The following is a 21,136-nucleotide window of genomic DNA, read 5'->3' on the forward strand; positions in this document are numbered from 1 at the left end:
TACAGAGTGCCAGATCAACCTGGGTTAGGGTGCGACCCTACCTCAGGAAAAAATAATAATATAACAAAGAGAGACAGGAAGTGATCCAAAAACTTCAGTGTAATCCCAGGACTCCAGAAGGCTGAGGTAGAAGGATCCTGGTGAGACCCTCTCTCTAAAAATAAATAAATAAAATGCTCAGAGAGGCTAGGTCGTTTACCCAATGTAAGGACTGAAGCATTTACCATCAGGTTCCAGGGCCCTAGCTAGTTTCAAACTCATTTGGGAGGCATCCTGTTTCCGATGCCACAGAAGACTAAGTGAGGAGGTTAGGGTTCAAACAGGATTCATGCCAGAAGCCTAGGTTTTTGGTGGACAACCCACACCCATTTCTTTTTTTTGTTGTTGTTGTTTTTGGTTTTTCCAGGTAGGGTTTCTCTCTAGCCAGGCTGACTTGGAATTCATTATGTGGTCTCAGGCTGGCCTCGAACTTAAGGCGGTCCTCCTAGCTCTGCCTCCCGAGTGAGCCACCACTCCCGGGCCCCGATTTACTTCTGTCTCAGCCCACCACCACCCCCCAAAGTATGCAGGCACCCACAAAAAGAAGTGCCCTGGGTGGCAGGCAGCCGGCTTGTTCCCAAACGTCTACAGCTGTCCAGAAAAGAGGGGAAAAGATGCCTGGATTATTGAGTGAAATGTCAGTAACGTCCCTCACAGGGGACCAGTATGGTGTTGGGGGGGGTTGTCACAAGACCTCCCAGCCCCACCTCCCTCCACCCTTCAGTGCAAGAAGAGGGGGAGGTGGGAAGAGGACATTCCTCCGCGTGACAGGGGGGTTGGACCAGCCCGCCCTAGCCTTGGGGAGGGGGCGGAGCAGGGGGAGCCTTATAACTGGTACGAGTTTGGGATCCTGGAACCCTGCTCAGCCTCGGGAGGCGAAGCTCTCTGTACCTTGGGAAGCTGGTAAGAATTGCTGGCGCGGGTCGGGACAGGGCCATAGAAACAGTCTTTCCAGGGACCAAGGGACACCCCCACCCTTCCTCCCCAGCCTCCAGACGAGTCAGGGGCTAGGAGAAAAAGGCAGAAAGCGCCACAGGGTGACTTGACCGAGGGGATTAGTTTATGCTCCGGTCAGGGCAGATGCAAGGGCTGGAGGACCAGCCCCGGACAGTGGACTGACTGGCCATGCAACTGGTGATCTAGACAACCCAGAAGGTAGGGTGAGGAAGTGTTTGAAACTGTAGGAAAAGACCCAGGGTTTGGTTTTTCCGAGCAGGGTCTCGCTGTAGCCCAGACTGACCTGGACTTCACTCTGTAGTCTCAGGCTGGCTTTGAACTGACGGCGATCCTCCTACCTCTGCTTCCTGGGATTAAAGTCGTGCGCCACTACGCCCAGCAGGTCCCAGTATTTACTAAAATGCGTGGGGGGTGGGGGGCTGGAGAGATGGCTTAGCAGTTAAGGCATTTGCCTGCAAAGCCAAAGGACCCCGGTGCGATTCCCTAGGACCTACGTAAGCCAGATGCACAAGGTGGTGCATGCCTCTGTAGTTCATTTGCAGAGGCTGGGGGCCCTGGCGTGCCCATTCTTTCTCTCTTATCTGCCTCTTTCTCTCTGCTTCTTTCGTTCTCTCTCAAACAAACAAACAAATAAATGAGGAGAAAAAAGAAAATATAGTTTTTTTAATGCATAGTGGATGACCCCCACCCTGCTCCCACCAAGGAGCCTAGGCTGGCCTCAAAGTCTCCCACCTAACTTCCTGAGTGCTCACTTGAGATGACAGGCAGAGATGTCCCAAAGTCCGCTCGCCACGGGGAGGATTGTGAAATGTGGGTTAAATTAATAGCAAAATGGGAAAGGGAATTTAGCAGTGTGGGTTTTGGAGCTCAGGACCTTAAAGGTAGAAAGGGGAAGGTGAAGTGGGACTTTGGAGAGCCCTGCTGGGGCCGGGGGGAGGGGGTCTGTTGGAATGGAGGGGGTGGAATTTGAACCCCAGGAGATGGAGAATTTTGGCTTTGGAACCCGCCCTGGGGATGAATGCGGAGATAAGACAGGACAAAGAGAGGTGGGGGGTGGGGGTGCTGGGTAAACGTTTAGGATTGGATGAAGATGCTGTTGATGGACAGTTTCTCCCTCCACAGACTGGCCAATCGCAGGCCGGAAGATGAAGGTTCTGTGGGCCACGCTGCTGGTCACCTTACTGGCAGGTATGAGAGGCCGGACTTGCCCCTGGCGCCCTTGGCTCCCCACTTGTGCCAATTATCCTGTGCCTGCCTCCCCCCCCCCCATTCCAGCCCTGGGGCTCTTTTTCTAGCCCCGTGAGAGAGCAGTTTTAGGTCGGAGACCACTCTGTCCTACACTGGCACTGGACTGCTGTTTCATGGCCTCTGTGGGCCTCATTTTTCCCATCCACAAAATGGGAGGGATCATCTTTCCATATACCCATCTAGTGTAAGCTATCGTGGGTATTATTCTCCGTTCCTACCTTTTTTTTTTTGTCTTGATTTGTTTTTCGAGGTAGTGTCTCACTCTAGCCCAGGCTGACCTGGAATGCACTATGTAGTCTCACGGTGGCCTCGAACTCACGGCGATCCTCCTACCTCTGTCTACCGAGTGCTGGGATTAAAGGTGTGCGCCACCACGCCCGGCTGTTCCTACTTTTTTTGGGGGGAGGGTCTTGTTTTTTGGTTTTTCAGTGTAGGGCCTCACTCTAGCCCAGGCTGACCTGGGTGGGTTTTATTCTCAACACTAGGGGGTTGGAGGGGGGGGGACGGGAAGGGCACAACAAATGATCAAGCAAATTCCATCCGTCTCTCCTGCCCGCCTGGTGTCACAGCTGTAAGAAGCTTTACCCACCACCGCCCACCCACCCCTCTCACCCAGCCGTGAACTTGTTCCTCACAGGATGCCTGGCGGAGGTAGAGCCAGAACTGGACGCCGAGTTGACAAATCGGGTGGGATGGCAGGGCAGCCAGCCCTGGGAGCAGGCCTTGGGCCGTTTCTGGGATTACCTGCGCTGGGTGCAGACGCTGTCTGACCAGGTGCAAGAGGAGCTGATGACCACACAGATCACCCAGGAACTGACGTGAGTGCCGCCCCCGCCTTTGGCCCTCCTCCTGAGCGGCAGCCTCTGTAACCTCCCAAACGCCACACCTAGGTTTCCTTCTCGGCACCCTTTCTTGCTTCCTCTTCCCATTGCCTCAGGTGACCTTTGGCTGTCCCTCCTCCTGCCCCATTTATTTACCCTTCAGGGTTGGGGATTACAGACAGCTTGTACTCATTTGCTTATTTTTAATTTTTTTTTCTCTCAATTTATTAACTTTTCCAAGTTTCATTAATCTTAGAACAAGTTACAATAAATTTTTTTTTAAGTCTTATGCAAAATAATTCTTAAAAAGCTGGGCGTGGTAGCGCACGGCTTTAATCCCAGCACTTGGGAGGTAGAGGTAGGAGGATCGCTGTAAGTTCAAGGCCACCTTCAGACTAGATAGTGAATTCCAGGTCATCCTGGGGCTAGAGTGAAACCCTACCTCAAAAAAAAAAAAAAGAAAGAAAAAGAAAAAAATCATATGCAAGAAAGCCAGAGTGAAGAGAGACAGAGAACGGGCATGCCAACGCTTCCAGCTGCGGCAAATGAATTCCAAATGCATGTACCACTTTGTGCGCTTGGCTTTACTTGGGTGCTGGGGAATTGAACTCAGAGTGTTAGACTTTGCTGGCAGTTACCTTAACTGCTGAACCATCTCTCCAGCCCTTAAATCTGTGTTTCTGTTTCATTTTTCAAGATAAGAGTTTTGCTGTATCCCAAACTGACCTGGAACTCACTCTGTAGTCTCAGGCTGGCCTCAAACTCACGACTGTCCTCCTACCTCTGCCTCCCATGTGCTGAGATTAAAGGCAGCTCTTTTTCTTTTTTAAATACAAATAAAGTTGTATTTATTTGTTTGTGAATGGAGAAAAAAATATGGGTGCACCAGGGCCTCATGCCACTGAAAACACACTCTAGATGCATGCCCCATCTGGCTGTCCATGGGTTAGAGTTAGGCTTTCCAAGCAAGTGACTTGAACTCCGTCCTTTATTTTTGTTTGTTTTTGTTTTTCAAGGTAGGGTCTCACTGTAGCTCAGGCTGACCTGGAATTCACTATGTAGTCTGAGGGTGGCCTCGAACTCACGGCGATCCTCCTACCTCTGCCTACCGAGTGCTGGGATTAAAGGCGTGCGCCACCACACTCATCTTGAACCCTGTCTTAATCTTTTCTTTAATATTAATATTTTTAAATATTTTATTTTTTACTTATTAATCTGAGAGAGAGACATACAGAAATAGGCAGGCAGGAAAAGAGAGAAATGGGCATGCCAGGGCCTCCAGCCACTACAAACAAACCCTGGATACTTGCGCCTTCTTGTGCATCTGGCTTATGTGGGTCCTGGGAAATCGAACCGGGATCCTTTGGCTTTACAACCCCTTAACCTTTTATTATCTGTCTCTTCTATGTTCCTATTCATGTTCTCTGCTTCCTCCCCACACACGTACACCAAAAAAAAAAAAAATCTATTTATTTGCAAGAAAAGGGAGAGAGAATGGGCAAAACAGGGCCTTCAGCCACTGCAAACAGACTTCAGGTGCTGGTATCACTTTGTGCCTCTGTCTCCACATGGGGACTGGGGAAGTGAACTCGAGTCCTTGGGCTCTGAAGGCAAGTGCCTTAACCGCTGAGCCATCTCTCCAGCCCCCGGGTCTCGACCCTCTCTGCCCACAGGGTGCTGATGGACGAGACCATGAAGGAGGTGAAAGCCTACAAGGCGGAGCTGGATAGCCAGTTGGGCCCCATGGCGGAGGAGACTCGGGCCCGGCTGGCCAAGGAGGTGCAGGCGGCGCAGGCTCGGCTGAGCGGGGACATGGAGGACGTGCGCAATCGGCTGACCCAGTACCGCAGCGAGGTGCAGACCATGCTGGGCCAGAGCACCGAGGAGCTGCGGGCTCGCTTCGCCACGCACCTGCGCAAGCTGCGCAAGCGCCTGATGCGCGACTGGGAGGATCTGCAGAAGCGCCTGGCCGTGTACCGGGCCGGGGCGCGCGAGGGCGCCGAGCGCGGGGTGGGTGCCATCCGCGAGCGCCTGGGCCCCCTGGTGGAACAGGCCCGCGTGCGGACCTCCACTCTGGGCACCGAGGCCGGTCAGCCCCTGCGCGAACGTGCCCAGGCCTTGGGAGAACGGCTGCGAGGGCGATTCGAGGAGATGGGCACCCAGGCCCGAGACCGCCTGGAGGAGGTGCGGGAACAGGTGGAGGAGGTGCGCGCCAAGGTGGAGGAGCAGGCCCAGCTGGTGCGCCTGCAGGCCGAGGCCTTCCAGGCCCGCCTCAAGGGCTGGTTCGAACCCCTGGTGGAAGATATGCAACGCCAGTGGGCCAGCCTGGTGGAAAAGATACAAGCCACCGTGAAGGCCAACCCCACCACCACCGCCGTGCCGCCCGTGGAGAGTGACTGAGTGCCCCCCACTTTCCCCCCCCCCCGCTGCGCCCTGCCCCCCCCCCAACACCACACTGGCCTCCTGGTGGTCTTCACGAAATAAAGGTTTGCCAAGCTTCTCAGCACCCTGTTGCTCCTGGGTCTCTTTTTCACACACACACACACACACACCATGTATCATTTGTGCCCCACACGTCCTGATATGGTTAACGTCCCCTTAAATCCAGGTGGGTGTAGCTTTGTTAGAACTCTGGGTTTTCCTTTTGTGTGTGTGTGCAGGACTAGTGATCAAACCTGGATCCATGCACATGCTATACATGTGTCCTACCTCTGAGCTACGCCCCAGCCCCTCACTGTGGATCCTAGACAAGTGCTCTACCTCTGAGCCACGACCCCAGCCCCTCACTGTGGATCTAGACAAGTGCTCTACCTCTGAGCCACGCCCCCAGCCCCTCACTGTGGATCTAGACAAGTGCTCTACCTCTGAGCCACGACCCCAGCCCCTCACTGTGGATCTAGACAAGTGCTCTACCTCTGAGCCACGCCCCCAGCCCCTCACTGTGGATCTAGACAAGTGCTCTACCTCTGAGCCATACCCCCAGCCCCTCACTGTGGATCTAGACAAGTGCTCTACCTCTGAGCCACGCCCCCAGCCCCTCACTGTGGATCCTAGACAAGTGCTCTACCTCTGAACCACGCCCCCAGCCCCTCACTGTGGATCTAGACAAGTGCTCTGCCTCTGAGCCCCGCCCCCAGCCCCTCACTGTGGATCTAGACAAGTGCTCTACCTCTGAGCCACGCCCCCAGCCCCTCACTGTGGGTCCTAGACAAGTGCTCTACCTCTGAGCCACGACCCCAGCCCCTCACTGTGGATCTAGACAAGTGCTCTACCTCTGAGCCACGCCCCCAGCCCCTCACTGTGGACTCTAGACAAGTGCTCTACCTCTGAGCCACGCCCCCAGCCCCTCACTGTGGATCTAGACAAGTGCTCTACCTCTGAGCCACGCCCCCAGCCCCTCACTGTGGATCCTAGACAAGTGCTCTACCTCTGAGCCACGCCCCCAGCCCCTCACTGTGGATCCTAGACAAGTGCTCTACCTCTGAGCCACGCCCCCAGCCCCTCACTGTGGACTCTAGACAAGGGCTCTGGTGCTGAGCTATATCTCCAACTGTTTTGTTTTTGTTGTTGTTGTTGTTGTTGTTTTCTGGTTTTTCCAGGTAGGGTCTCACTCTAGCTCAGGGTGCCAGGGACTCAGCCACTGCAATTGAATTCAAATTCCAGATGCTTTTACCACCTACCAGGCATGTGAGACTACGCGCTTGCCTCACCTTTGTGTGTCTAACTAACATAGGATCTTCAGAGTCAAACATGGATCTTTTGCTAAGCTATCTCTCCAGCCCTCTCCATCTTTTTAAACAATACTTTTATTTAGCCAGGCATGGTTGCACACACCTTTAATTCCAGCACCTAGGAGGCAGAGGTAGGAGGATCGCTGTGAGTTGGAGGCCACCCTGAGACCACATAGTGAACTCCCAGTCAGCCTGAGCTAGAGTGAAACCCTACCTGGAAAACCTGAAAAAAAAATATTTTTTTAATTAAAAAAATGAAAATAAAATAGGAAAGAGAGAGAATAATTTTAACAATGAAAGAAAATGTATTTATTTATGTATTATTTAAGAGACAGAGACAAGCACAGTGTGAATGTGGATACACCAAGGCTTCCACCACTGCAAACAAACTCCCGACACGTGGGTCACTTTGTGCATCCAGTTGTACTTAAGTACTGAGAGCTTGAACCCAGGCTGTAAGGATTTGCAAGCAAACACCTTAACCATGGATCTCTCTCTCCTGCCCCATCTTTTTTTTGGGCGGGGGGGTTTCTGAGGTAGGGTCTCACTCTAGCCCAGGCTGACCTGGGATTCACTATGGAGCCTCAGGCTGGCCTCAAACTCACGGTGATCTTCCCACCTCTGCCTCCCGAGTGCTGGGATTAAAGGCGTGTGCCACCACGCCTGGCTTCCATCTTTATTTTTTTTATCATTTATTTATTTGAGAGAGAGAATGAGTGCACCAAGGCCTCTATCCATTCCCTACAAACTTCAGATGTATGTGCCATCCTGTGTGTCTGGCTTTATTTTGGTCCTGGGGAATTGAACCTGGGTCCTTTGGCTTTGCAGACAAGTGCCTTAACCACTAAACCATCTCTCCAGCCCAGGCCCCATCTTTATTTATTTAAATATTTCATTTACTGGGCTGGAGAGATGGCTGAAGCCTGAGGACTCAGGTTCACTTCTCCAAAACACACACAAGCTAGATGCACAAGGTGGCGCATATGTCTGGAGTTTTTTTTTTTTTCATTTACAGTGGCTAGAGGCCCTGGCACACTCATTCTTTCTCTATCTTCCTTTCTCTTTCTCTCTCAAATAAGTAAAATATTTTTGTAGTATTTTATTTATTTATAAGGAAGGAGAGAGCGGGCATGGTGGTGCACACCTTTAATCCCAGCTCTCAGGAGGCCAAGGTAGGAGGATCGCTGTGAGTTCGAGGCCACCCTGAGACGACATAGTGAATTTCAGGTCAGCCTGGGCTAGAGGGGGACCTATCTCAAAAAAAAGGAAGGAGAGAGAGAGAAAATGGATACACCAAGGCCTCTAGCTATTGCAAACAAACTACAGACGCATACACCCCCTTTTTGTGCATCTGGCTTTATATGGCTACTGGAAAAATCAAACCCAGGTCTTTGGTTGGTTGGTTGGTTGGTTGGTTGGTTGGTTGGTTTGTTTTTCGAGGAAGGGTCTCACTCTGGCCCAGTCTGACCTGGAATTCACTATGGAGTCTCAGGCTGGCCTCGAACTCACGGTGATCCCCTTTCCATCTTAAACACCTGTCCCTCAGATTGCTGAGACCTAAAACTCAGGGGTCATGTTGGTTTGTTTCAGCAGCCTCCTCTCTCCTCTCTAGTCCTCCTGATTCCCATTCCTTCTCAACACCCCGCCCCCTTGTCTCCGTCCGGTTCCCTTCAAGCTTCCTTCTCTGCCTTTGTTTTCTTTTTTTCTTTCTTTCTTCTTCTTTTTATTTTTTTCTTTTGATTTTTCAAAGTAGGGTCTCACTCTAACTCAGGCTGACTTGGAATTCACTATGTAGTCTCAGTCTGGCCTTGAACTCAAGGTGATCCTCCTACCTCTGCCTCCCAAGTGCTGGGATTAAAGGCATATGCCACTACATAGGGCTTTTTAGGGTTCTTTCTTTAGTTTTTGTTTTGTTTTGTTTTGTTTTGGTGGTTGGTTGTTTGTTCTTTTTGTTTTTTGAGGTAGGGTCTCACTCTAGCCCAGGCTGACCTGGAATTCACTATGGAGTCTCAGGGTGGCCTCGAACACACGGTAATCCTCCTACCTCTGCCTCCCGAGTGCTAGGATTAAAGGCGTGTGCCACCACGCCCGGCTCTTTTTTTCTTAATATATATATATATTTTTTTAATTTTTTATTTATTTATTTGAGAGCGACAGACACAGAGAGAAAGACAGATAGAGGGAGAGAGAGAGAGAATGGGCGCGCCAGGGCTTCCAGCCTCTGCAAACGAACTCCAGACGCGTGCGCCCTTGTGCATCTGGCTAACGTGGGTCCTGGGGAACTGAGCCTCGAACCGGGGTCCTTAGGCTTCACAGGCAAGCGCTTAACCACTAAGCCATCTCTCCAGCCCTCTTAATATATTTTATTTATTTATTTATTTGAGAGAGAGAGAGAGAAACAATGGGCTTGCCAGGATCTCCAGCCACTGGAAAGGAACTCCAGATGCGTGCACCCCCTTGAGCCTCACCCAGTTTCTCCACCCTCCTCTCCCGGAGCAACGTTGTCTGCCTTTTGTCTTTCCAATAGGCCCCAGAGGCTGGATGTAGTCTGATGACTCTGCAGAGCAGCACCTTCTTGTCCCAGTGTGAGTGGCATGCCCATCTGGGAGCTGGCACTCAGAAGCTGAGGAGCCCCTGGCTGCTGGCTTTCCCTCCCACCCCTCAGTGCTCAGGGACACAACACGACTCCCACCTACAGGGGCAGGCCAGGGCTTGAGCTGTGTCTCGGGCCTGGCCTTCCCCCCAGTCCCCCAGTGCATTGGCACACCCTGAGCCTGGAGTTTTCTCTGGCACAGTTCTCAGCACCCATCTGCAGGCGGGCACTACTCCCAGAGATGATTCACAAGGAGCAGTAAGGAGAAGGGTCAGTGGGCTGAGAGGCAGGGGCGTGCCCAGGGGCGAGGGCTACACCCTCTTAGAACCTCAGTGTCCCCAAGTGTCAGTGGGGGTGGGGACAACAGCCATTCTCTCACAGAAAGAATTTCACAGATAGGGTGACCCAGGCTGGTTTTAAATATTTCATTTTTATTTATGTATTTATTTGACAGAGAAAGAGGGAGAGAGGCCGGGCGTGGTGGCACACGCCTTTAATCCCAGCACTCGGGAGGTAGAGATAGGAGGATCACCATGAGTTCAAGGCCACCCTGAGACTACATAGAGAATTCCAGGTGAGCCTGAGCTAAAAAGTGAGACCCTACCTCGAAAACCCAAAAAAAAAAAAAAAAAAAGGAAGAAAGAAAGAGGGAGAGAGGAGACACTTGTGCCCCTTTGTGCATCTGGCTAACGTGGATCCTGGGGAACCAAACCTGGGTCCTTTGGCTTTGCAGGCAAATGCTTTAACTGCTAAGCCATCCCTCCAGCCCTGGTTGTAAACACTCAATCCTCCTGCCTCAGGCTCCCAAGTGCTGGAATTTACAAGTCTGTGCCACCAATACTAACTGAGAGCTGAATATTGAGTTCTCATGAGTACAGACTTGTTCACGGTAGAGTCTCGCTCTAGCCCAGGCTGCCTTTGAACTCACTGCAATCTTCCTACCTCTGCCTCTCTGGAGCTGCCTGGCATACACTATGGCGCCTGGCTGAGTGTGTTGTCTTTTTTTTTTTTTTTTTTTTTTGCTGCTGGAGATTGAACCTGATCATGATTATTAGGGAAGCATTGTCCTGCAGATCAATGTCTACTCCTTGTTTTGTTGTTGAGAAAGGATCTCATGTAACCTAGATTGGGGTAGACAAGACTGGGCTTGAATTTCTAATCTTCCGGCCCCCTGTCTTCCCAAATGCTGGGATGAGTCGTGGGTTACCTCATCCTGTTCAGGACTGGAACCTTTTTTATTTTTTCCTCACTCTAGCCCAGGCTGATCTGGAATTCACTATGTAGTCTCAGGTGGCCTCAAACTCACAGCAATACTCCTAAATGCCGGGATTAAAGGTGTGCATCACCACGCCCGGCTATTTTTTTGACAATATTTTATTTTTATTTCTTTATTTATTTGGGAGACAGTTGGAGGGAGAGAAAGAGGCAAACAGAGAGAGAGAGAGAATGGGAGCACCAGGGCCTCCAGCCACTGCAACTGAACTCCAGACGCATGCGCCACCTTGTGCATCTGGCTTGCGTGGGTCCTGGAGAATTGAACCTGGGTCCTTAGGCTTCACAGGCAAGTGCCTTAAATGCTAAGCCATCTCTCCAGCCCCTGGGGGCTGGAGACTTCTAAGCAGAGAGTGGTAATCCACTTCTGCAACGCCCCAGAAGTTTGGGACAGGGACAAAGGAAGGACATTGGGAAACAAGGGTTAGCAGGAGTCCTATGGGGCACTTGGCTGACCCCAGCGAGGGCCAGAAGGACAGCTTGGAGCATTAACAAGTGCAGAACCAAAGAACCTCTCCCTTCTACTGCACGTTGTCATTCCTCAGTTTCCCCATTTGTAAGAAGGACACCCAGTCCCCGAAGGGTTCAGGATGAGACTGGGAGGAACGGGGGAGCTGCTATTTTATTCAGATGGCTGTCCGAGGATGGCACCCAGCTCTGTCCCAGAAACAAAAGCCTAGTGCCCACAGGGAACTAGAAGAAGCTGTGAGTTGGCCTCAGAGATGTTGCAATACAGCCAGAGTCTAGTCTGTGTCGCCCCTTTCACAGCCCCCCCTCCTCAGAGCTGACACGTGGGTTTCAGGGGCACCAGGCCAGCCAACCTAGAGTCCAGGGCCTCCAGCCACCCATCCACCAACTGCCAGGGGTCACTGGCGGTCAAAGACAACCAGCTGGGGGATGGGAAGGCCTTGGACTCCAGCCTTGAGGGAAAAGGATGTGGTGGAGGGAGGTGGTGGGGGCCAGGCTTGGGGCCAGGAGGGGCCTGGGAGGCTGACCAAGAGCAAATAGAAAATTCATGGCATCCATCCAGGTGGGGTGTGAGAGAGAGAGAGAGAGAGAGAAAGAGAAAGAGAGAGAGTGAGTTGAGGGGGTAGCTTTACAAACTGAGGTTCTGAAGTTTAACCGAAGAGGTGCCTTCCAATTATTTTTATTTTAGTTATTTTTTAATTTATTTTTGGATTTTCGAGGTAAGAGTCTCACTCTAGCCCAGGCTGACCTGAAATGCACTCTGTAGTCTCAGGGTGGCCTCGAACTCATGGCTATACTCCTACCTCTGCCTCCCGAGTGCTGGGATTAAAGGTGTGTACCACCACCACTCCCCGCCCTTCTATTTATTTTGTTTTGTTTTTTGAGGTAGGGCCTTGCTCTAGCCCAGGCTGACCTGGAATTCCCTCTGCAGTCTTAGGGTGGCCTTGTGATCCTCCTACTTCTGCCTCCCAAGTGCTAGGATTGAAGGCATTCAAGAGGTGCCTTCTAAACAAGGGAGGCGGTTAGCGAGTGTCAAGTTAAGACCCTAGGAACACCAAAGGAGGTATGGGAGGGTAAAAACTGTGGGAACCTGCAAGTTATAAAGCCCATCAGAGGTGTTTGCCTGCCTTGCCTAAGGACCCAGGTTCGATACTCTAGGTCCCATGTAAGCCAGATGCAGCTAGAAGCCCTGGCTCACTCACTGTCTCTCTCTTTCTCTCTTCAATCTCTCTCTCTCTCTTTCTCTCACTGTCCTTCTCTCTGTCTCTAAAAATAAATCAATAAATACATCAGTCAATCAGAAGACCACCAGAGGTAATGTGAGACAGAAGCCAGGCCCTAGTGTCCAGGAGGAAGAAGGTAAGCCGAGAAGGCTCACAAGAAAGGGACGGGACAAGGAAGAGAGAGGTGAGTTCCACTCCTTAGAACCCACATGAAGCCAGATGCACAAAGTGGCACAAGCATCTGCAGTTTGTCTGCAGTGGCTGGAGGCCCTGGCGTGCTCATTCTCTCTGGTATCTCTCCCTCTCCATGCAAATAAAAATAAAATAAAACCTGAGGCTACATAGTGAATTCCAGGTCAGCCTGAGCTACAGTGAGACCCTGGCTTGAGAAACCAAAAATAAATAAATAAATAATAAAATTAATAAATAAAATAAAAAGCTGAGCATGGCATGGTGGTGCATGCCTTTAATCCCAGCACCAGGGAGGCAGAGGTGGAGGATTGCCATGAATTTAAGGCCAGCCTGAGACTACAGTGAATTCCAGGTCAGCCTTGGCTAGAGTGAGAACCTACCTCGAGAAACCAAATTAAAATAAAATAAAATAAAAAGCTGAGCATGGTGGCACATGCCTTCAATCTCAGCACCAGGGAGGCAGAAGTAGGAGGATTACCTTGAGTTCGAGGCCACCCTGAGACTACATAGTGAATTCCAGGTCCGCCTAGGGTAGAGTAATACCCTACCTCGAAAAAAAAAAAAAAAAAATTAAATTAAATTTTAAAAAGGGGGACTGGAGACATAGCCTAGCAGTTAAGATGTTTGCCTGCAAAGCCAAAGGATCCCGGTTCGATTCCCCAGGACCCAATTAAGCCAGATGCACAAGGGGGCACATGCATCTGGAGGAGTTCGTTTGCGGCGGCTGGAGTCCCTGGCGTGCAAATGCTCTCTCTCTGCCTCTTTTTCAAAGAAATAAGTAAATAAAATATATTTACATTTTAAAAAATAAGAAAAAGAAATAGAGGAAGGAAGAAAGAAAAGAGGGAAAAAAATGAGAAAGGCGGGTAGGCCCGAAGGCCAGGAGGGAGGCTCAGAGGGAGGGAAAGGAGCCTGCCCCGCCCCCTCCCCAGCCGGATAAAAGCCCCGAGGCAGCCCGGGACCTCTGCACCCCAGCCTGCCCGACCCGCCCAGGTGAGTGCACGGTCAGGTGCTCCCCTCTCCCAGCCAAAGCGAGGGGAGGCGGTGGGGTCGGGGTGGCAAGGGGGCGTGCGGGTGACCGCTTCCACGCGCGTGTGCCCCCAGGCCGCCCCTCCCGCCCTCGCCATGAGGCTTTCGCTCGCGCTGCCCGTCCTGGTGGTGGTCCTGGCCATGACCCTGGAAGGTAAGCGCCTCGAACACCCGTGAAGCTGGCCTTGAACCCTGGACACCAGGCTCCGAGGATTATCGGTGACAGCCCGTCCCCACCCCAGCACGCTTCTGTGTCACCTTTCCTGTGTCACCCCATCCGACGTAGCAGGAGGGACTCAAAAAAAAAAAAAGACAGAAAAAGAAAATCTATCTGTAAAGGTCTGTACTGCAGACAGCAATTCTGCCCAGAGAGCCCTAGCGACTGATGACGTATGAGGAATGGCCCCCTGGGATTGGCTGATCTACCTCGAGGGGGCGGGGCGTGAGTGGTTTCAGGCAGATGGGGTTTGCAGTAGGAAGCAAGGCAGTTGCCGGTCACCAGAGTCCCCTGGGGTCGCTCCGAGACCCTCTCCCGATTCTGACATGTTTGCATCCCTTGCTGTCCTTGTGAGCAGGCCCAGCCCCAGCCCAGGCGGCCCCAGACATCTCCAGCACATTGGAGGGCCTACCGGATAAGCTGAAGGAGTTTGGGAACACCTTGGAGGATAAGGCCCGGGCGGCCATTGACCACATCAAACAGAAGGAAATTTTGTCCAAGACCCGGTTAGGACATTTTCAGGGCACGGGAAAGTTCTGGCCGGGGGGTGGGAGAGTGTCTAAGAAAAAAACCTTGGGGGACAGTCCAAAACTGGTGCATGGGGGTGGGGGAGATTGAACCCAGAAGAGAGGCTCCCATTGCCCCTGGGGTCACAGAGCTAGGGCTGAAGGTCCTCCCAGTCCAGGGACCAGGGTCCCGGACTTTAAGGCCCCACCTGTTAGAGAAGTCTCTTATTTATTTATTTATTTGTAGAGAGACGCCAGAGTCTCTTGCCTCTGCAAACAGACTTCAGCCGCATGTACTCCTTGAGCACCTGGCTTCACTCAGATACTGAGGAATCGAACCCTGGCAGGCAAGCTTTGCAAGCAAGCACCTTTAACAGCTGAGCCATCTTCCTTCCCCCCCCAAAGTTTGTTTTCTTTATCTTATTTATTTATTTATTTACTTGAGGTAGGATCTTGCTCTAGCCCAGGCTGACCTGGAATTCACTATGTAGTTTCAAGGTGGCCTCACAGCGATCCTCCTACCTCTGCCTCCCAAATGCTGGGATTAAAGGTGTGCACCACCACGCCTAGCTTTTATTTACTTTTTAATGTTGTTTTTAATTTTTATTTATTTATTTGAGAGAAAGCGGCAGAGAGAGAGGGAGGGAATGGGCATGCCAGGGCCTCCAGCCACTGCAAATGAACTCCAGACCCACGTGCCACTTTGTGCATCTGGCTTTATGTGGGTCCTAAACCTAGGTCCTTTGGCTTTGCAGGCAAGCACCTTAACCACTAAATCATTTCTCTAGCCCTTATTTTATTTTTGACAACTTTATACCCATGTAGAATATATTTTAATCATATTCTCCTCAATTGCACCCCTCAGTCTCTGTCTTTTGGGTTTTTGAGGTAAGGTCTTGCTCTAGCCTAGACTGACCTGGAATTCACTATGTAGTCTCAGGCTGGCCTCAAACTCACAGCCATCCTACCTCCTACCTCTGCCTCCTGAGTGCTGGGATTAAAGGTGTGAGCCACCAGCTCTGCAAGTTTACTTTTTTCTTTTGGTTACCCATTCCATTTTTTCATTTAATATTTTATTTTAATTTATTTATTTGACAGGGAAAGGAAAGAGGGAGGGAGAGAGACAGAGAGACAGAATGGGTTGAGCCAGGGCCCCAGCTGCTGCGAACGAACTCCAGATGTGTGCGCCCCCTTGTGCATCTGGCTAACGTGGGTCCTGGGGAATCGAACCTGGGTCCTTTGGCTTTGCAGGCAAACGCCTTAACCACTAAGCTATCCCTCCAGCCTCCCCATTTCGTTTAATTAGTGCTGTTGGCACTAGCATGAGTGGAGAGTATCTGCTGGAGCACAGGCAATTTACCACTGGCTACACCACTGAAGAAAATAAAATGTCTTCCCTGCCCAAGTAATCATTAACCGCCCCAAACCCCTCAGGGTCCGTATTTGAATTTCTTTTTTTTTTGAGGTAGGCTCTCACTCTAGCCCCAGGCTGACCTGGAACTCACAGTGTTCCTCCTACTTCTGTCTCCTGAGTGCTGGGATTGAAGGCGTGTACCACCACGCCCAGCCATATGTGATATTTAAAATTTTATTTTAAGGTGGTTGTGGTGGCGCATGCCTTCAATCCCAGTACTCAGGAGGCAGAGGTAGGGGGATTGCCTTGAGTTTGAGGCCACCCTGAGAATACATAGTGAATTCCAGGCCAGCCTGAGCTAAAGTGAAACCCTATCTCCAAAAACAAACAAACAAACATATATATAGAGAGAGAGGAGGGAGGGAGAGAGGATGGGTGGTGCATCGTGGCTTAGTGATTGAATCACCTGTCTGCAAAGTCTAACAACCCATCCCATGTTCAATTCTCCAATACTCACATAAACCAGATGCAGAAGGTGGCACGTGGGTCTGGCGTCCGTTTGCAGTGGTTGGAGGCCCTGGCATGCCCATTCCCTCTTGCTTTTTTTCTCTCCCTCTCCCTGTCTAATAGATAAATAAAAAGAAATATGGAGCCAGGCATGGCAGCGCACACTTTTAATCCCAGCACTCGGGAGGCAGAGGTAGGAAGATCGCTGTAATTCTGCGGCCACCCTGAGACTACATAGTGGATTCCAGGTCAGCCTGGGCTAGAGTGAGACCCTACCAAGAAAAACAAAACAAGCAAGCAAGAAAAGTTGGATCTACCATGAGTCTCATAGACAAGGAGAGGAGGTAGTAGGGTTTGGAGGGGCACCTTGGGAGCTTTGCAAGCTGAGGCTCTACGGTTTATATTTTTAATTAATTTATTTGAGAGAGAGAAAGAGGGAGAGAGAATGGGCACACCAGGGCATCCAGCCACTGCAAACAAACTCCAGACGCATGCACACCTTGTGCATCTGGTTTACGTGGGTCCTGGAGAATTGAACCGGGATCCTTTGGCTTTGCAGGCAAACGCGTTAACCACTAAACCATCTCTTCAGCCCAGGTTCTATAGTTTAGATGATCTGAGGAGGCACCTCATAGAGAAGGTGGATTAAGGAAGGCTGGAGAGATGCTTCAGCGGTTAAGGCACTTGCCTGCAAAGCCTAACAACCTAGGTTCAAGTCCCAAGTACTCATATAAAGCCAGGTGCACAAAGTGGTGCATGCACCTGGAGTCCGTGTGTAGGGCTTGGAGGCCATGATGTGCTGATTTTTTCTCTGCTAATAAATAAATAGCCAGGCATGGTGGCGCACACCTTTAATCCCAGCACTTGGGAGGCAAAGGTAGGAGGATCACCATGAGTTTGAGGACACCCTGAGACTATTCCAGGTCAGCCTGGGCTAGAGTGAAGCCCTACCTCAAAAAAACCAACCTCTCCCCCCCAAAACAAGCCAGAAAGCAGATTATTAGGAAGTATGAAATTAAGACCCCAGAGCATCAAAGGAGGGCTTTTTTAAAAAAATTATTTATTTATTTATTTATTTGAGAGCGACAGACACGGAGAGAAAGACAGATAGAGGGAGAGAGAGAGAATGGGTGCGCCAGGGCTTCCAGCCTCTGCAAACGAACTCCAGACGCGTGCACCCCCTTGTGCATCTGGCTAACGTGGGTCCTGGGGAACTGAGCCTCGAACCGGGGTCCTTAGGCTTCACAGGCAAGCGCTTAACCGCTAAGCCATCTCTCCAGCCCCAAAGGAGGGCTTTTTACACACTCAGAGCGCAGCTGCAGGTGTAAGGGCTTGAGACAGGAACCAGACCCCAGAGTCCCCGAGGGACAGTGTGAGCTGAGGAGGCTGTTCAGGCGTAGGAGTTCAAGGTCAGCTCGTGCTACATACCCAGATCCGGTCTCAAAACAACAACAACATAAAAGTGGGCCTAATTCTGGTGAGAAATAAAGGTGAGGCCTGAACAACAGCCTGGTAGGTTGTAAACATGTTTGCCAACTTTTGTTCTCTTTGGCAAGTAAACAATCCTTCATTTGTGATCTGCATTTGATTAGGAGCTTGCAGCTAGGTCCTGTACTTGGCAGGAAAGTTCCTTGTGGGAAAGTGCAGAGGCTTTGGGGCAGGAAGATGCAGAGATAAGAGAAGCTAGCCTTCTGGGTAAGGAGGATAGCAGTGGGCCCAGGAGGGAGGCCAGAGTGAGTAGGCACAGCTCGTGCAAGAGCAGACTTGGGCAAAGGGTTAGAAGCAAGAAAAGGCAGGCCTCGCTGCGTGTGCAGGTACGTGTTTGTAACCCAGCCCGAAGCAGGTGGAGTTCAGAGGATCAGAAGTTTATCTTCAATGACATGAGATCATGTCTCAAAACAAAACAAAATTAAAAAATTAAATTAAATTAAAAAGCAGGTGTTGGGGCTGGAGAGATTGGGACGTCCCGGTTGATTTGCTTGTCAGCGAAACCCCAGGACCCACGTAAAACCAGATGCATAAAGTGGCACATGTGTTTGGAGTTCATTTGCAGTAACTGGAGGTCCTGGTGTGCCCATTCTCTCTCCCCCTCAAATAAATAAATAAAAACTTAAGATAGCCGGGTGTGGTGGCGCACGCCTTTAATCCCAGCACTCGGGAGGCAGAGGTAGGAGGATCGCTGTGAGTTCGAGGCCACCTGAGACTACATAGTGAATTCCAGGTCAGCCTGAGCTAGAGGGAGACCCTACCTCAAAAATAAAAAGAGATAGGGCAAGTGTGCTACAGAGGTGGCTCAGCAGTGAAAGGCACTTGCTTACAAAACCTGATGGTCCAGGTTCAATTCCTCAGTACCTATGTAAAGCCACATATACAAACTGGCACATGTGGGTAGAATTTGTTTGTAGGGGCAGGAGGCCCTGACATGCCCATACTCTCTTTCACTCCAACTCTTTCCCTCTCAAACAAATAAATAATACAATAAAGAAAAACAGAGGGTGGAGAGATTTCTCAGTGGTTAAGGCTCTTACCTACAAAGCCTAGTAACCCAGGTTTGATTCCCCAGCACCCACCTAAAGCCAGATGCCCAAAGTGACACATGCATCTGGATTTCATTTGTAGTGGCTAGAGGCCCTGATACACCCACTCTCTCTGCATGCAAATTAATAATAATAATATAATAATAATAATAAAGCAGATGGGTGTGATGGTGCACGCCTTTAATACCAACACTCAGGAGGCAGAGGTAGGAGGATCAATGTCAGTTCGAAGCCACCCTGAGACTACAGAGTGAATTCCAGGTCAGCCTGTGCTAGACTGAAACCCTATTTTGTAAAACAAAAAATAAATTAATAAAGGAGAAGCTTGGGGGGGGGTCTGAATGCCCTGGACATTGGAATTTGTAACCCTGTCCCCGTCTCTTTTTATTAAGAAACTGGCTTTCAGAGACATGGAGTAAAGTGAAGGAGAAGTTCACGACCACTTTCTCCTGAGCCTGGAAGACCACGCCTGAGCAAGGACCTGTCCATGAGACCCCAGGTCTCTCCTTGCCTCACACCAATAAAAGTCCTATGGAGAATTGCCCCATGGGTGCTTCTTGACTGATGTACAGGGACTGAGGGAGAGTACAGAGAGCCGGGCGTGGTGGCGCACGCCTTTAATCCCAGCACTTGGGAGGCCGAGGTAAAAGGATTGCTGTGAGTTTGAGGCCAGCCTGGGACATAGCGTATTCCAGGTCAGCCTGGACTAGAGCAAGACTGTCCCTCAACCTCCACCCCTAAAAAATATTAAAAAATTGCCGGGTGAGGTGGCACACGCCTTTAATCCCAGCATTTGGGAGGCAGAGGTAGGAGGATCACTGTGAGTGAGTTCGAGGCCGCCCTGAGACTACGTAGTGAATTCCAGTTCAGACTGGACTAGAGTGAGACCCTACCTGGAAACAACAACAACAAAAAAGATAAAATAGGTCAGGTGTGGTGGTGTATTATACCTTTAATCCCAGCACTAGGAGTGTGTGGGTGAGTGGCTGAAGTAAGAGGATCACTGTGAGTTTGAAGCCATCCTGGGCTACAGAGTGACTTCCAGGGGCTGGTAAGAGGTAGCTTAGCAGTTAAAGGCACTTGATTGCAAAGCCTGACCATCTAGGTCTGATTCTCCAGTGCCCACTTAAACCCGGTTGCACAAAAAGCCGGGTGTGGTGGCGCACGCCTTTCATCCTAGCACATGGGAGGCAGAGGTAGGAGGATTGCTGTGAGTTCGAAGCCACCCTGAGACTACAGAGTGAATTCCAGGTCAGCCTGGGCTAGAGTGGAGACTCTGCCTTGAAAAACAAAACAAAACTAAGAGAGAGTAGCCAGGCGTGTTGGCTCACTCCTTTAATCCCAGCACTCGGGAGGCAGAGGTAGGAGGGTTGCCGTGAGTTCAAGGCCACCCTGAGACTCCATAGTCTAGTAAACGTCGAGCAGAGATGACTGCACGGAGGTAGGGAAGACACTACCCGAGGATGAAGGGCTTCCTCTGAGTTTGATGGAAACATGGCAGAATTCATACCCGAATCCCAGCCCTGGGGAGGCTGAGGCAGGAAACTCAGAAGTTCAAGGTCATCAGCAGGTACATTACAAGTGGTGATGGTGTGCAACCTATCAAACTATGTATGTTTCAAGAATAAACAAATTTTGTTTCTGGCTGGAGAGATGGCTTAGCAGTTAAGGCACTTGCCTGCAAAGCCAAAGGATCCCAGGTTCAATTCCCCAGGACCCATATAAAGCCAGATACACAAGGTGGTGGCACATGTGTCTGGAGTTTGTTTGCAGTGGCTGGAGGCCCTCGAGTGCCCATTCTCTCAGACTCTGTGTGTGTGTGTGTGTGTGTGTGTGTGTGTGTGTGTGTGTCAAATAAATTAAAATTAAAAAAAAAAAAATCAGGCCGGGCGTGGTGATGCACATGCCTTTAATCCCAGCACTCAAGAGACAGAGGTAGGAAGATCACTGTGAGTTTGAGGCCACCCTGAGACTCCATAGTGAATTCCAGGTCAGCCTGAGCTAGAGTGAGACCCTACCTTGAAAAAAAAACAAAGTCCCAGAGTGACTTCAAACTCAATTTTCATTTCTCTGCCTCCCCGCTGAGAAGGATCGCCATGAATTGGAGAGGCCAGCCTGAGAGACTCCGTAGTGAATTCCAAGTCAGCCTGGGTTAGAGAGTGACCCTACCTTGAAAACCCAAGGGGAAAAAAAATAAAAAAAAAACCTGGTGTGGTCCACACCTTTAATCCAGCACTCTGGAGACTGTGGTAGGAGGGAAGGATTCCTGAGTTCAAGGCCATCCTAGAGCTACACAGTGAATTCCAGGACAGCCTGAGCTACAATGAGACCCTGCCTTGAAAAAAAAAAAAAGATAAAAAAAGGGAAAGAAAGAAAAAAGAGAGGAGAATGATACCAGAGTTTGTTGGCCAAGCCTGGTGAAATGGAGGCGACAGTTTAGTG

At 50.6% G+C, this 21,136-nt stretch overlaps 2 protein-coding genes across 2 annotated transcripts; both read left to right on the plus strand.

The window, feature by feature from the left end:
- Window positions 1–823: 823 nt before the first annotated feature.
- Apoe (apolipoprotein E) lies at window positions 824–5,571 on the plus strand. Its single transcript, XM_004670291.2, has 4 exons — window positions 824–942; window positions 2,119–2,184; window positions 2,882–3,062; window positions 4,739–5,571. The coding sequence occupies exons 2-4, from the start codon at window positions 2,142–2,144 to the stop codon at window positions 5,463–5,465; spliced, it is 951 nt and encodes a 316-aa protein (XP_004670348.2). The 5' UTR covers window positions 824–942; window positions 2,119–2,141; the 3' UTR covers window positions 5,466–5,571.
- Window positions 5,572–13,486: 7,915 nt separating this feature from the next.
- Window positions 13,487–19,237, plus strand: Apoc1 (apolipoprotein C1). Its single transcript, XM_004670362.2, has 4 exons — window positions 13,487–13,537; window positions 13,649–13,727; window positions 14,149–14,296; window positions 19,087–19,237. The coding sequence occupies exons 2-4, from the start codon at window positions 13,670–13,672 to the stop codon at window positions 19,145–19,147; spliced, it is 267 nt and encodes an 88-aa protein (XP_004670419.1). The 5' UTR covers window positions 13,487–13,537; window positions 13,649–13,669; the 3' UTR covers window positions 19,148–19,237.
- Window positions 19,238–21,136: the final 1,899 nt, after the last annotated feature.

Source organism: Jaculus jaculus, chromosome 14, assembly GCF_020740685.1.
Source record: "Jaculus jaculus isolate mJacJac1 chromosome 14, mJacJac1.mat.Y.cur, whole genome shotgun sequence".
NCBI classification, from domain to species: domain Eukaryota; kingdom Metazoa; phylum Chordata; class Mammalia; order Rodentia; family Dipodidae; genus Jaculus; species Jaculus jaculus.

Bases quoted from the DNA above. Each gene is read 5' to 3' on its own strand.
- Apoe (XM_004670291.2), top strand. From the start codon at position 2,142: ATGAAGGTTCTGTGGGCCACGCTGCTGGTCACCTTACTGGCAG. The intron at 2,185-2,881 runs GTATGAGAGGCC...TGTTCCTCACAG, and splicing joins GCTGGTCACCTTACTGGCAG to GATGCCTGGCGGAGGTAGAG. The intron at 3,063-4,738 runs GTGAGTGCCGCC...CTCTGCCCACAG, and splicing joins CAGATCACCCAGGAACTGAC to GGTGCTGATGGACGAGACCA.
- Apoc1 (XM_004670362.2), top strand. From the start codon at position 13,670: ATGAGGCTTTCGCTCGCGCTGCCCGTCCTGGTGGTGGTCCTGGCCATG. The intron at 13,728-14,148 runs GTAAGCGCCTCG...CCTTGTGAGCAG, and splicing joins CCTGGCCATGACCCTGGAAG to GCCCAGCCCCAGCCCAGGCG. The intron at 14,297-19,086 runs GTTAGGACATTT...CTTTTTATTAAG, and splicing joins GAAATTTTGTCCAAGACCCG to AAACTGGCTTTCAGAGACAT.